Here is a 16,588-nt window from a genome sequence, read left to right as displayed (position 1 = left end):
GAAAGAGTTTTATCTGTTTAGGAAGCCTGAAAGGTCATGAACGAATACACACAGGGGAAAAGCCTTACCACTGCTCCCATTGTGGAAAGAGTTTTAGCCATTTAGAAAGCCTGGAAAGACATGAGAGGAAACACAGGGGAGAAGTCTTACCACTGCTCCCGTTGTGGAAAGAGTTTTAATCGGTTAGACAACCTGAAAAGACGAGCAAATACACATAGAAGCGAAGCCACACCACTGCTCCCAGTGTGGAAAGACTTTTAACCAGTTAAGAAAGCTGAAAGAACACAAGAGAATTCACACAGGGGAGAAGCCTTACAAATGTTCAGACTGTGGGAAGAGATATTACTCATCACAGTCACATAAAAAGTATGTGAGAATCCACACAGGAGAGAAGAAGCCTTACTTCTCCTAGTGTGTAAATTGATATTTCACATCACATTGACTTAATTACTTCTCCTAGTGTGTAACATTGACTTAATTACTTCTCCTAGTGTGTAAATTGATATTTAACATCGACTTAAAGTTAATCAGAGAACATACACAGTGCTCCCATTGTCTTATATTGTTGACATGAGAATGTGTTTACTTGTTTATACCATATTAAATGTAATTGTACAAAGTATACTCAAAAATATATTTGTATGTGTTTATTAGAAAACATGAATTGAATATGGAGTGTGTCAGTTTGAATATAGAGTAGATCAGATGTGTTTAAATTGTCATTTTTTAAACTCTGACTGTGTGTGTTTATCTGGGTGTGTCATTCCTCCAGCTCTACAGGTAATCAAGTGATATTTGGATGTGATGCATTTGGCTCCATTGTTTACATTTGCATTGTTGGCCCACTGATGATTTAATGAAATGGAAATGTTCACGGACTCTGTAATGGAATTGTTTTATTGTATGTGTCCACATAACTGAGTCCACATAACTGAGTATGTGACTAACCTTGTGAAACTGTCCTATTATAATCTTCTGTTCTTGTGAGTATCATCCTGTGTTAAAAACCAGCTTGCACCTGCGTCCTTGTATAAATAAAGTCCGGCCCAGGAACAGGAAACTATAAAGATATGTGCTCATCACCCAATGCTTTGGAATTCATACTGTCTACACTGCACTGTGTAACGCTGTTATTCTCTCTGAGATCAGAAATAAAGAATCTTGGTTTGACAGGGGGGTTCGGGAGACACTGTGGCCCCATCCGATGATACCCCCAGACAGGGCCAACCAGGCAGGATATAACCCCACCCACTTTGCCAAAGCACAGCCCCCACACCACCAGAGGGATATCAACAGACCACCAACCTACTACCCTGAGACAAGGCTGAGTATAGCCCACGAAGATCTCCTCCACTGCACGAGCCCGAGGGAGCGACAAACCGGACAGGAAGATAATGTCAGTTACTCAACCCAATCAAGTGATGCACCCCTCCTAGGGACGGCATGGAAAGCACCAGTAAGCCAGGGAAACAGCCCCGTAATAGGGTCAGAGGCAGAGAATCCCAATGGAGAGACAGGAACCTAAATCTAAATATTAATATTAAGCTTCTACGTCTGTGTACAGGAAAGTATTATTTGTAAGACGTAGGAGAAAATATATCAGCTTATTGTTAAATTATTACGACATTCTTTGCCAATACGAACGATGTAGTAAATATTGTTTCCAAACTGCGTTACCCACTCCAGTCAGCAGATGGCGATGTGCGTCTCTCAGGTGATGATTCTTGCGTGACGTATAATGGACTGGACAAAACACTTCTTCAGCGACAACCACACGGCTACTCTTTCAACCACCTCGGTAGCTTGCTAGCCAACATAAAACCGAAAGATTGACGCTTTAGACCATGTTTATGTACATTAGCTAATCTCAGTGTCTTAAACACATTTATTTTGACGTAACATTATCTACTGGGTAACTTTAACCTAATTTGCAAACTTGTTAAAGATTGATACTGAGCCTAGCACTAGGCTAGTCGCTAATGCTAACTAGCTAGCTAACTAGCTAACATCCCTGACCATGAGCTCACTAAACTACTCCTCCCCTGCTAAAGAAGAAGAGGTCTGGTGTATGGAGAAAGAAGCTCTGGGGCTGAACATTGCCGTGAAACAAGAAGAGGAGGATGTTACAGTGACAGGAGAGAAAGATCCGTTTGGAGAGGAAGAGGGGATAGAGGCTGTTACAGTGAAAGGAGAGGAAGAAGCTTTCAGAATGATAAAGGAGGAAGAGGAGGCTGTTACACTGAAAGAAGAAGAGGATGTTACAGTGAAAGGAGAGAAAGATCCGTATGGAGTGAAAGAGGAAGAGGGGATAGAGCCTGTCACAGTGGAAGAGGAGGAGGTAGAAGCTTTCAGAATGATAAAGGAGGAAGAGGACGCTGGTATATTGAAAGAAGAAGAGGAGGATGTTATAGTGAAAGAAGAGGAAGAACCTTTTAGAGAGGAAGAGGATGGTATCTCAATAAAGTTGAAGAAGGAAGACGTTTTTGGAGTGAAAGAGCAGGAAGAGGAGACTGGAGATCAGATTAACACCAGTGAGTACTGTCTTAAAAACAGGGGCACACACTCTGCTGTTGTTGAACTAATGTGTGTTTTTAAGGGGCATTCTACTGAAGTTATATACTTCAATATGTTGTTCAGTACTGTATAAATTGTTAAAGGTTCAATCTGCAATTAGTACATATATTTTGAGGACTTTTAAATTAACTTTAATGAATTCGCCATGTGGTCTACATTAAAGTGCACCTCATCTAATATAACAGGCTTTTCAAATTTAATATTGGTGCTTAATTTCTACTTAAAATATCAAATGGACGCAAAAGGCACCCAATTTGTGGAACTACCTTTTAACATTTGCATCAAACAATATTTTATAAAATAATGACTAAAGTGACCGTTTTAGGGCCTGTTTAGATATATGAATGCCTCTTGTAAGACCCTATGATTGCAATAGAAGATAATACGTTTACCATCTGTTTGATGTTCTCGTTCACACAGGAGGGAGACATGACTATCATGGATCCTCTGGGGAGCCTCAACAACATCCTGATGCTGACGAGGCAGAGAAGAGTCTCTCCAGATCAGAACACCAGATGGTACAGCTTGGTCTGGTCTAGCATACAGCTTGCTCTATCGGGGGCTGGTCTGGGTTTCTGTAAAGTACTTTATGACAACAGTGACATCAGCATCCATAATGATATGTGTCTGTGTCCCCTCTTTATGGTTACCAGGACAACGCTAGCCCTTCCTCCCTCCCAGAGTCCCCGTGTCGTACCTCTCCCAGTAGCACCTTACTGCTGGGTCTGAAGAGGTTGTCTGTGCGGCTGGTGGACTGCAGGAAAACAACGGGGCTGAGTGGAACTGTGAGAGGAGGAGAAGAGAAGAAAGGAGCAGATTTGACTCATCAAAGTAAGTGCTGTAGTTTAGTTTGAACAAATAAAATAGATCTGCCCACTGGTATCTGTTACCAGGACAACCAGCAGAGTTCTGTTAGTTGACATGAAGATACACTGGTATCTGTTCCCAGGACAACCAGCAGAGTTCTGTTAGTTGACATGAAGATAGACTGGTATCTGTTACCAGGACAACCAGAGAGTTATGTTAGTTGACATGAAGATAGACTGGTATCTGTTACCAGGACAACCAGTAGAGTTATGTTAGTTGACATGAAGATACACTGGTATCTGTTACCAGGACAACCACCAGATTTCTGTTAGTTGACATGAAGATAGACTGGTATCTGTTACCAGGACAACCACCAGATTTCTGTTAGTTGACATGAAGATAGACTGGTAGATATGGATGTTATGAATATCATAACACTGAAAAAGGATTCTGCCAATGAAAAGAGAGAAACCAATAGACTATATAAAACCTTGATGGAAGTTAGATTTAGAGAGAAAGTTTCAAGATGATCTGATGTATGGTGCATGTTTTACATATACTTTTCCTAAAAACATAATGTACATGTAGGTACAGTTAAAGTGACTATGCATGGATAACGTTACGTATGTATTATTATACATTGTGGTCTAAAGGCAAACAAAACTCAAGATTTTTCCATTTTGAGTCTTAAAGGAGTCTTAAAGGAGGACTGTAGCATCTAATGATGAAACATTATGGAGTCTTAAAGGAGGACTGTAGCATCTAATGATGAAACATTATGGAGTATTAAAGGAGGACTGTAGCATCTAATGATGAAACATTATGGAGTCATAAAGGAGGACTGTAGCATCTAATGATGAAACATTATGGAGTCTTAAAGGAGGACTGTAGCATCTAATGATGAAACATTATGGAGTCTTAAAGGAGGACTGGAGCATCTAATGATGAAACATTATGGAGTCTTAAAGGAGGACTGTAGCATCTAATGATGAAACATTATGGAGTCTTAAAGGAGGACTGGGATGAAAATGGAAAGGAAAGGGGATATCTAGTCAGTCACAGCTGAATGCATTCACCCTAAATGTGTCTTCCTCAATGAACCCAACCCTTCTGAATCAGAGAGGTGCGGGGGCTGCCTTAATCGACGTTCCACGTCATCAGCGTCCGGAGAGCAGTTGTTGTTAGGGGATAACTGCTTTGCTCAAGTGTAGAACGGCAGACCTTTCCACCTTGCGGGCGTGGGGATTTGAACCAGCGACCTTTCGGTTACTGGCCCAACAGTCTTAACCTCTAGTCTACAAATGTTCCAACTTCAATTAATTATTTCTCAATGATGCTTTAAAGGTGACGTTTACCCAAAATCCAGAAACTCTGAAGTGATTCCAATTCCATACTATGAAACCAGTCCAGTGGAGTTTTCCCTCTCTCCCTGTAGTGCTGTACTGAAACAGCTGCAAAAACGTGACTCGTGACGTTGCTGAATGCAGGCCAAGCTCTGCTGCTTTGCCATTTAAACACGTATCACAAAACGATTTTCAATCAATAAAACATATACAAATATGATGATATCATAGTTAATTCATGACATCTGAGCTGAGATGCGTCATGTTTCCATTGATCCTTGAGATGTTTCTAGAACTTACCTGTGGTAAATTCAATTGATTTGACATGATTTGAAAAGGCACACACCTGTCTATAAAAGGTCCCACAGTTGACAGACGCATGTCAGAGCAAAAACCAAACCATGAGTTTGAAGGAATGATCCTTACAGATTGTTTCACGGCAAAACATTTATGCAGCAGTGAAGGTCCCCAAGAACACAGTGGCCAACATCCTTCTTAAAAGGAAGACCTTTGGAACCACCAAGACTCTTCCTAGTGCTGGCCGCCCGGCCAAACTGAGCAATCGGGGGAGAAGGGCCTTGGTCAGGGAGGTGAACAAGAACCTGATGGTCACTCTGACAGAACTCCAGAGTTCCTCTGTGGAGATGAGAGAACCTTCCGGAAGGACAACCATCTCTGTAGCACTCCGTCAATCAGGCCTTTATGGTAGAGTGGCCAGACGGAATCCACTCCTCAGTAAAGAACATGACAGCCCGCTTGGAGTTTGCCAAAAGGCACCTAAAGGATTCTCAGACCATGAGAAACAAGATTCTCTGGTCTGATGAAACCAAGATTGAACTCTTTGCCTGAATGCCAAGCGTCACGTCTGGAGGAAACCTGTCATCATCTCTACGGTGAAGCATGGGGGTGGCAGCATCAAGCTGTGGGGATGTATTTCAGCGGCAGGGACTTGGAGACTAGTCAGGATCGAGGGAAAGATGAACAGAGAAAAGTACAGAGAGATCCTTGATCCAGAGAACTCAACACCTCACTGGGGCAAAGGTTCCCCTTCCAACAGGACAACGAACAAAAGCACATAGCCAAGATAATGCAGGAGTGGCTTCGGGACATTACTTCCTTGAGTGGCCCATTCAGTGCCCGGACTTGAACCCGATCGATCATCTCTGGAGAGACCTGAAAATAGCTGTGAAACAATGCTCCCCATCCAACCTGACAGAGCTTGAGAGGACAAGTGTGCCAAGCTTGTAGCGTCATACCCAAGAAAACTCTAGGGTGTAATCGCTGCTAAAGGTGCTTCAACAAAGTACTGAGTAAAGGTCTCAATATTTACATGAATGTGACATTTAAGGTTTTCTTTTTGAAAACATTTGCTAAAATTCATACAAACCTGTTTTTGCTTTGACATTATGGGGTATTGTGTATAGATTGATGAGGGGGAAATTAAAAATATATCAATTTTAGAATAAGGCCATAACGTAACAAAATGTGTAAAAAGTAAAGGGGTCTGAATACTTTCCGAGCTTTATGTACAGTACTACACAAACGTTTGGACACACCTACTCATTCAAGGCTTTTTCTTTATTTTTTACTGTTTTCTACATTGTAGAATAATAGTGAAGACATCAAAACTATGAAATAACACATGGAATCATATAGTATCCTACAAAGTGTTAAACAAGTCAAATATATTTTATATGGGTTTCTTCAAAGTAGTCACCCTTTGCCTTGATGACAACTTTGCACACTCTTAGCATTCTCTCAACCAGCTTCATGAGGTAGTCACTTGGAATGCTTTTCCAACAGTCTTGAAGGAGTTCCCACAAATGCTGAGGACTGGTTGACTGCTTTTCCTTCACTCTGCGGTCCAACTCATCCCAAACCATCTCAATTGGGGTTGAGGTCGGGTGATTGTGGAGGCCAGGTCATCTGATGCACCACTTCATCCCTCTCCTTCTTCGTTAAATAGCCCTTACACAGCCTGGAGTTGTGTTGGGTCATTGTCCTGTTGAAAAACAAATGATAGTCCCATTAAACCCAAACCAGATGGGATGGCGTATTGATGCAGAATGCTATGGTAGCCATGCTGGTTAAGTGTGCCTTGAATTCTAAATAAATCACAGACAGTGTCACCAGCAAAGCACCCCCGCACCATAACACCTCCTCCATGCTTTACGGTGGGAAATACACATGCGGAGATCATCCGTTCACCCACACCGCGTCTCCCAAAGACACGGCGGTTGGAACCAGAAATCTCCAATTTGGACTCCAGACCAAAGGACACATTTCCACAGGTCTAATGTCCATTGCTCGTGTTTCTTGGCCCAAGCAAGTCTCTTCTTCTTATTGGTGTCCTTTAGTAGTGGTTTCTTTGCAGCAATTCGACCATGACGGTGTGATTCAAACAGTCTCCTCTGAACAGTTGCTGTTGAGATGTGTCTGTTACTTGAACTCTGTGAAGCATTTTATTTGGGCTGCAATTTCTGAGGCTGGTAATTCTAATGAACTTTTCCTCTGCAGCAGAGGTAACACTGGGTCTTCCATTCCTGTGGTGGTCCTCATGAGAGCCAGTTTCATCATAGCACTTGATGGTTTTTGTGACTGCACTTGAAGAAACGTTCAAAGTTATTGAAATGTCCATATTGACTGACCTTCATGTCTTAAAGTAATGATGGACTGTTGTTTCTCTTTGCTTATTTGAGGTGTTCTTGCCGTAATATGGACTTGTTTTTTTACAAAATAGGGCTGTCTTCTGTATACCCCCCCCTACCTTGTCACAACACAACTGATTTGCTCAAACGTATTAAGAAGGAAATAAATTGCACAAATTAACTTTTAAGAAGGCACACCTGTTAATTGAAATGCATTTCAGGTGACTACCTCATGAAGCTGGTTGAGAGAATGCCAATAGTGTGCAAAGTTGTCATCAAGGCAAAGGGTGGCTATTTGAAGAATCTCAAATATAGTGGGGAGAACAAGTATTTCATACACTGCCGATTTTGCAGGTTTTCTTACTTACAAAGCATGTAGAGGTCTGTAATTGTTATCATAGGTACACTTCAACTGTGAGAGACAGAATCTAAAACAAAAATCCAGAAAACCACTTTGTATGATTTTTAAGTAATTAATTTGCATTTTATTGCATGACAAGTATTTGATCACCTACCAACCAGTAATAATTCCGGCTCTCACAGACCTGTTAGTTTTTCTTTAAGAAGCCCTCCTGTTCTCCACTCATTACCTGTATTAACTGCACCTGTTTGAACTCATTACCTGTATAAATGGGGCGGCAGGTAGCTTAGTGGGTAAGAGCGTTGTGCCAGTAACCGAAAGGTCGCTGGTTCTAATCCCCGAGCCGACTAGGTGAAAAATCTGTCGATGTGCCCTTGAGCAAGGCACTTAACCCTAATTGCTCCTGTAAGTCGCTCTGGATAAGAGCGTCTGCTAAATGACAAAAAATAAAATAAATAAATAAAATAAAAGACACCTGTCCACACACTCAATCAAACAGACTCCAACCTCTCCACAATGGCCAAGACCAGAGAGCTGTGTAAGGACATCAGGGATAAAATTGTAGACCTGCACAAGGCTGTGATGGGCTACAGGACAATAGGCAAGCAGCTTGGTGAGAAGGCAACAACTGTTGGCGCAATTATTAGAAAATGGAAGTTCAAGATGACGGTCAATCACCCTCGGTCTGGGGCTCCATGCAATATCTCACCTCGTGGGGCATCAATGATCATGAGGAAGGTGAGGGATCAGCCTAGAACTACACGGCAGGACCTGGTCAATGACCTGAAGAGAGCTGGGGCCACAGTCTCAAAGAAAACCATTAGTAACACACTACGCCGTCATGGATTAAAATCCTGCAGCGCACGCAAGGTCCCCCTGCTCAAGCCAGCGCATGTCCAGGCCGTCTGCCAATGACCATCTGGATGATCCAGAGGAGGAATGGGAGAAGGTCATGTGGTCTGATGAGACAAAAATATAGCTTTTTGGTCTAAACTCCTCTCGCCATGTTTGGAGGAAGAAGAAGGATGAGTACAACCCCAAGAACACCATCCCAACCGTGAAGCATGGAGGTGGAAACATCATTCTTTGGGGATGCTTTTCTGCAAAGGGGACAGGACGACTGCACCGTATTGAGGGGAGGAAGGATGGGGCCATGTATCGCAAGATCTTGGCCAACAACCTCCTTCCCTCAGTAAGAGCATTGAAGATGGGTCGTGGCTGGGTCTTCCAGCATGACAACAACCCGAAACACACAGCCAGGGCAACTAAGGAGTGGCTCCGTAAGAAGCATCTCAAGTTCCTGGAGTGGCCTAGCCAGTCTCCAGACCTGAACCCAATAGAACATCTTTTGGAGGGAGCTGAAAGTCTTTATTGCCCAGCGACAGCCCCGAAACCTGAAGGATCTGGAGAAGGTCTGTATGGAGGAGTGGTCCAAAATCCCTGCTGCAGTGTGTGCAAACCTGGTCAAGACCTACAGGAAACGTATGATCTCTGTAATTGCAAACAAAGGTTTCTGTACCAAATATTAAGCTCTGCTTTTCTGATGTATTAAATACTTATGTCATGCAATAAAATGCAAATTAATTACTTAAAAATCATACAAAGTGATTTTCCGGATTTTTGTTTTAGATTCCGTCTCTCACAGTTGAAGTGTACCTATGATAGAAATTACAGACCTCTACATGCTTTGTAAGTAGGAAAACCTGCAAAATCGGCAGTGTATCAAATACTTGTTCTCCCCACTGTATATAATATATTTGTTTAACACTTTTATGGTTACTACATGATTCCATATGTATTATTTCATAGTTTTGATGTCTTCACTATTATTCTACAATGTAGGAAATAGTCCAAATAAAGAAAGACCCTTGAATAAGTAGGTGTTCTAAAACCTAAACAAAAATATAAACGCAACAACTTCAACGATTTACAGTTCATATAAGCCAGGGCTGCCCAACCCTCTTCCTGTAGGTTTTCAGTCCAACTCTAATTTAGCATATCTGATTCAGCTTGTTAAGGTCTTGTTGAGCAGCTAATAAGTAGAATCAGGTGTGTTAAATTAGAGCTGGACTGATAACCCACAGGACGGTACATCTCCAGGAAGAGGGGGGTTGGGCAGCCTTGATATAAGCAAATCAGTCAATGTAAATAAATTCATTAGGCACTAATCTATGGACTTAACATGACTGGGCAGGGGGCGCAGCCATTGGTGGGCCTGGGAGGGCATAAGCCCACCCACTTGGGAGGCAGGCCCAGCCAATCAGAATACATTTTTTTCCCCACAAAAAGGGCTGTATTACAGAGAGAAATACTCCTCAGTTTCATCAGCTGTCGGGATGGCTGGTCTCAGACGATATGGAGGTCCTGGGCTGGCGTTGTTATACGTGGTCTGCGGTTGTGAGGCCGGTTGGATGCACTGCCAAATTCTCTAAAAAGACGGAGTTACATCTCCTGTGGATATTCCTGCAGTCAGCATGCCAATTGCACACTCCCTCAAAAGTTGAGACATCTGTGGCATTGTGTGACACAACTGCATATTTTAATGGCCTTTTATTGTCCCCAGCACAAGATGCACCCTTGTAATGATCATGTTGTTTAATCAGCTTCTTGATATGCCACACTGTCAGGTGGATGGATTATCTTGGCAAAGGAGAAATGTTCACTAACAAGGATGTAAACAAATTTGTGCACAAGATTTGAGAGAAATAAGCTTTAGTGCTCTTGGATTTCTGGGATCTTTTATTTCAGCTCATGAAACATGGGACCAACACTTTACATGTTGCGTTTATATTTTTAGGAACAAAATATTTCACATTCTTTTTGACTTTATCCAAAATATCATGACATTAGTGATAGTCTAAATCAGAAGAATTGCCATTTAAACAGCAGTGTCGGACTCTTTCGACAACGGGTAGATGTTACTGATGTGCTTTGTGTCTGTCTCCAATGTAAAAAAAAAAAGTTTGGGACTTCCACACAAAATTACTTATTTTAGGTTTAAGGAAATGTGTAGGTCTCATTCTGTATCATACAGCTATTAAGGTTATACATTTACAACCACCTGCACGATAGGAATCCAGAGATGTCTGTGTCTTGAGTGTCCTAGAACTGTGTCGTTTTTGGGTTCTGACTCATAAAACAGAATGAATATAAATGTATCAGTAATTACCAGGAAGCTCTACAACATCATTTGTTTTGAAATCACACCAAGATTGTTTTAATTGATGAAATGTTTCAAAACTGTCCTCAGGTTATTGAGGGATCTGATTTGGATTAAATGTCATAGCAAGGTGGTTTTATCAAGTGGAGGTTTCATTCAGGTCTCTCTTTAAATAAACACTGTCTTTGGCAGGAGAAAAACCAAAGTCGGAGGAACCAGAGACGTCCAAACCAGCAAGACGACACCTCTGCTCCCAGTGTGGAAAGAGTTTTACCAAGTTAGGACGCCTGAAAAGACATGAGAAGGCACACAGAGGAGCAAAGCCACACCATTGCGCCCAGTGTGGAAAGAGTTTTAACCACTTAGGAAACATGAAAGCTCATGAGATAATACACAAAGAGGAGAAGCCTTTCCATTGCTCCCAGTGTGGAAAGAGTTTTAAACGTTTACACACCCTGAAAATACATGAGAAGGCACACACAGGAGCGAAGCCACACCATTGCGCCCAGTGTGGAAAGAGTTTTAACCACTTAGGCAACCTGAAAGCTCATGAGATAATACACAAAGAGGAGAAGCCTTTCCATTGCTCCCAGTGTGGAAAGAGTTTTAAACGATTAGACCACCTGAAATCTCATCAGCAAATACACACAGTGGAGAAGCCTTACCACTGCTCCCATTGTGGAAAGAGTTTTAAACTGTTTGACTACCTGAAATCTCATCAGAAAGTACACACAGTGGAGAAGCCTTACCACTGCTCCCACTGTGGAAAGCGTTTTAACTGGTTAGGAAACATGAAAGCTCATGAGCAAATACACACAGTGGAGAAGTCTTACCACTGCTCCCATTGTGGAAAGAGTTTTAACCGTTTACACACCCTGAAAATACATGAGAAGGCACACACAGGAGCGAAGCCACACCATTGCGCCCAGTGTGGAAAGAGTTTTAACCACTTAGGAAACATGAAAGCTCACGAGAAAATACACACAGTGGAGAAGCCTTACCACTGCTCCCACTGTGGGAAGTCTTTTAACTGTTTACACACCCTGAAAATACATGAGAAGGCACACACAGGAGCTAAGCCACACCATTGCGCCCAGTGTGGAAAGAGTTTTAATGACTTAGGAAACATGAAAGCTCATGAGAAAATACACAAAGAGGAGAAGCCTTACCACTGCTCCCATTGTGGAAAGAGTTTTAAACGGTTAGAGTACCTGAAATCTCATCAGAAAGTACACACATTGGAGAAGCCTTACCACTGTTCCCATTGTGGAAAGAGTTTTAACAGTTTAGGCAACCTGAAAAGACATGAGAGGACACACACAATGGATAAGCCTTACCACTGCTCCCATTGTGGAAAGAGTTTTAACCGGTTAGACAACCTGAAATCTCACCAGAAAGTACACACAGTGGAGAAGCCTTACCACTGCTCCCATTGTGGAAAGAGTTTTAACCGGTTAGGAAACATGAAAGCTCATGAGCGGACACACACAGGAGAGAAGAATTACTTATCCTAGTGTGTAAGTTGATATTTCACATCACATTGACTTAAAGTTAATCAGAGGACATACACAGTGCTCCCATTGTCTTATATTGTTGACTGACTGAGATTGTGTTTACTTGTTTATACCATATGAAATGTGTTTATACAAAGTATACTTAAACATTTATTTGTATGTTTCTATTAGAAAACATGAATTGAACATGGAGTTTGTCAGTTTCAATAAAGAGTAGATCAGATTCCATGTGTTTAAATGGTCCTTTTTTTAAACTCTGACTATGTGTGTGTTTATCTGGGTATGTCATTCCTCCAGCTCCACAGATAATCAAATTATATTTGGATGTGATGCATTTGCTCCATTGTTTATATTGTTGGCCCACTGATGATTTTTCTTTAAGAGGCTCCTCTGTCCTCCACTCGTTACCTGTATTAATGGCACCTGTTTGAACTTATCAGTATAAAAGACACCTGTCCACAACCTCAGTCACACTCCAAACTCCACTATGGCCAAGACCAAAGAGCTGTCAAAGGACACCAGAAACAAAATTGTAGACCTGCACCAGGCTGGGAAGACTGAATCTGCAATAGGTAAGCAGCTTGGTTTGAAGAAATCAACTGTGGGAGCAATTATTAGGAAATGGAAGACATACAAGACCACTGATAATCTCCCTCGGTCTGGGGCTCCACGCAAGATCTCACCCCGTGGGGTCAAAATGATCACAAGAACGGTGAGCAAAAATCCCAGAACCACACGGGGGGACCTAGTGAATTACCTGCAGAGAGCTGGGACCAAAGTAACAAAGCCTACCATCAGTAACACACTACACCGCCAGGGACTCAAATCCTGCAGTGCAAGACGTGTCCCCCTGCTGAAGTTTGCTAGAGTGCATTTGTATGATCCAGAAGAGGATTTGGAGAATGTCATATGGTCAGAAGAAACAAAAAAATATAACTTTTTGGTAAAAACTCAACTCGTCGTGTTTGGAGGACAAAGAATGCTGAGTTGCATCCAAAGAACACCATACCTACTGTGAAGCATGGGGGTGGAAACATCATGCTTTGGGGCTGTTTTTCTGCAAAGGGACCAGGACGACTGATCCGTGTAAAGGAAAGAATGAATGGGGCCATGTATCGTGAGATTTTGAGTGAAAACCTCCTTCCATCAGCAAGGGCATTGAAGATGAAACGTGGCTGGGTCTTTCAGCATGACAATGATCCCAAACACACCGCCCGGGCAACGAAGGAGTTGCTTCGTAAGAAGCATTTCAAGGTCCTGGAGTGGCCTAGCCAGTCTCCAGATCTCAACGCCATAGAAAATCTTTGGAGGGAGTTGAAAGTCTGTGTTGCCCAGCGACAGCTCCAAAACATCACTGCTCTAGAGGAGATCTGCATGGAGGAATGGGCCAAAATACCAGCAACAGTGTGTGAAAACCTTGTGAAGACTTACAGAAAACGTTTGACCTGTGTCATTGCCAACAAAGGGTATATAACAAAGTATTGAGAAATGTTTGTTATTGACCAAATACTTATTTTCCACCATAATTTGCAAATAAATTCATTAAAAATCCTACAATGTGATTTTCTGGATTTTTTTTCTCATTTTGTCTGTCATAGTTGACGTGTACCTATGATGAAAATTACAGGCCTCTCTCATCTTTTTAAGTGGGAGAACTTGCACAATTGGTGGCTGACTAAATACTTTTTCCCCCCACTGTAATTGGTTAAATAAAATTGTGATAAATAAAAAAGTAGCTTTGCAGCTCCTTCAGGGTTATTTTTGCCTCTGATTAATGCCCTCCTTGCCTGGTCCATGAGTTTTGGTGGGTGGCCCTCTCTTGGCAGGTTTGTTGTGGTGCCATATTCTTTCAATTTTTTTTAAAAATGGATTTAATGGTGCTCCGTGGGATGTTCAATGTTTCAGATATTTTTTTACAACCCAATCCTGATCTGTACTTCTCCACAACTTTGTCCCTGACCTGTTTGGAGAGCTCCTTGGTCTTCATGGTGCCACTCTGGGGCCTTTCAGAACAGGTGTATATATAGAGAGATCATGTGACAGATCGTGTGACACTTAGATTGCACACAGGTAGACTTTATTTAACTAATTATGTGACTTCTGAAGGTAATTGGTTGCACCAGATCTTATTTATGGGCTTCATAGCAAAGGGGGTGAATACATATGTACGCACCACTTTTCCGTTATTTCTTTCTTAGACATTTTTGAAACAAGTTATTTTTTTCATTTAACTTCACCAAATTTGGACATTAAATCCAAATAAAAATCAATTTAAATTACAGGTTGTAATGCAACAAAATAGGAAAAACGCCAAGGGGGGTGAATACTTTTGCAAGGCACTGTATATACACTGATTATACCAAACATTTGGAACAACTTCCTAATATTGAGTTGCAACCTCCCCCTTTTCCCTCAGAACAGCCTCAATTCGTCGGGACATGGTCTCTACAAGGTGTGGAAAGCGTTCCACAGGGATGCTGGCCCATGTTGACTCCAATGCTTCCCACAATTGTTTCATGTTGGCTTGATGTCGTTTGGGTGCAGTGGAGGCTCCTCATGAGGAGGAAGGGTAGGACCATCCTTCTGAGTGATTTTCAGAAGAAAAAAAAATTGTAAAACATTTAAAAAGTTCTCCTTTTTAGATAAAACTATACTAAATATAATCATGTCACCAAAAAATTGATTCAAACATACTATTTTGCAATGAAGGTCTACAGTAGCCACAGCAGCACTCTGTAGGGTAGCCCCATGGTATAGCACGGAGGACAGCTAGCGTCCGTCCTCCTCTGGGTACATTGACTTCAACACAAAACCTAGGAAGCTCGTGGTTCTCAAGCCCTTCCATAGACTTACACAGTAATCATGACAACTTCCGGAAGACTCCCTCCAACCTATCAGAGCTCTTGCAGCATGAACTGACATGTTGTCCACCCAATCAAAGGATCAGAGAATGAATCTAGTACTGAAAGCATAAGCTGCAGCTAGCTAGCACTGCAGTGAATATAATGTGGTGAGTAATTGACACAAAGAGAGAAAAATACAATAGTTGAACAGTTTTGAACAAATTCATTTCTTCCAAAATGAAGGAGAAGCAAGAGAGAGAGAGATTTTGTCATTTCTTTTCCACTTTCAGTTTCACTTACTTAGCAAATGCAGCTGGCTAGTTTAATTACTCAAACACCCGGCTCAAACAGAGGGATGCTATGTTAGCTAGCTGGCTATGACTATCCAACACAACACTGGAACTCTTCCAAGTCAAGGTAAGCTTTTGGTTTTATTAATTTATTGCGTCCAGGCCCACCGGTGTAAGTGCTAAACTGCTTACTGACTGTACACTGTAACGTTATTGCATGATTATAGCAGATATACTCATGCGTTAGTTCTATTTTTTATTGTAATAAAAAAAAAAAAAATCTTTATTTAACTAGGCAAGTCAGTTAAGAACAAATTCTTATTTACAATGACGGCCTACACCGGCCAACCCCGGACGACGCTGGGCCAATTGTGCGCCGCCCTATGGGACTTCCAATCACGGCCGGTTGTGATACAGCCTGGAATCGAACCAGGGGGTCTGTAGTGACTTCTCAAGCTTAGACCGCTGCGGCACTCTTGAGCCCATTATTATCTATGTTGACTATGACTTTACTTTAGCTAATATGGTGACAACGATGAAGGCTGTGTGTAGCAGTTATGATATGGTTTGGCTTGGAAAGGTTTTTTCGCATTGTCACATACAGCTGATGTGGTTTGCAATGAAGTCCAGAAGCGAAGGGAAAATGTGAGAGGAGGAGAGCGTATGGATGCAAGAAGGAATACAACGTGGCTGTTATGAAAGTGAACTGTGTTTACGCGAAAGTGAACTGTGTTTACGCGTGATCAGGGATTCTGTTGAAAAACGTTTCTTAAACGGAACAAAACCGGGATAAACTTACCTGAATTTGTCCAATAGAAACTCTCTTGTCACTGTCTGTCACCTCAAATTTTTATCTCGACCTGTGTGCACCTACATTCTAAACTTTCATTCATAGGCTAGGTTGTAGTAACCTCATGATGGGTATAGGGAAAAGTATCATGTAGTAGCATAAACCTATCGCTGTTACATTGAACAGGGTGAATGGAATATGAATGACAGTCATCCAATGTGGTGTAATAGAAATAAGGCCATGCTCATGATTTAGTTT

The 16,588-nt window shown here is 41.8% G+C and overlaps 1 protein-coding gene across 1 annotated transcript; it reads left to right on the top strand.

Annotated features, from left to right (window-relative positions):
• The first annotated feature begins 1,754 nt into the window (after positions 1-1,754).
• Positions 1,755-12,945, top strand: LOC311122627 (uncharacterized protein). The gene is made up of 4 exons (XM_084196969.1): positions 1,755-2,531; positions 2,995-3,092; positions 3,228-3,405; positions 11,086-12,945. Exons 1-4 carry the CDS (start codon positions 2,018-2,020, stop codon positions 12,405-12,407), a joined length of 2,112 nt encoding a protein of 703 aa, XP_084053095.1. The 5' UTR covers positions 1,755-2,017; the 3' UTR covers positions 12,408-12,945.
• Positions 12,946-16,588: the final 3,643 nt, after the last annotated feature.

Source organism: Coregonus lavaretus (genome assembly GCF_964263955.1).
Source record: "Coregonus lavaretus genome assembly, contig: HAP1_SCAFFOLD_774, whole genome shotgun sequence".
NCBI classification, from domain to species: domain Eukaryota; kingdom Metazoa; phylum Chordata; class Actinopteri; order Salmoniformes; family Salmonidae; genus Coregonus; species Coregonus lavaretus.
The sequence above is the reverse complement of the archived record's forward strand: the minus strand, read 5'-3'. Positions and strand labels throughout refer to the sequence as shown.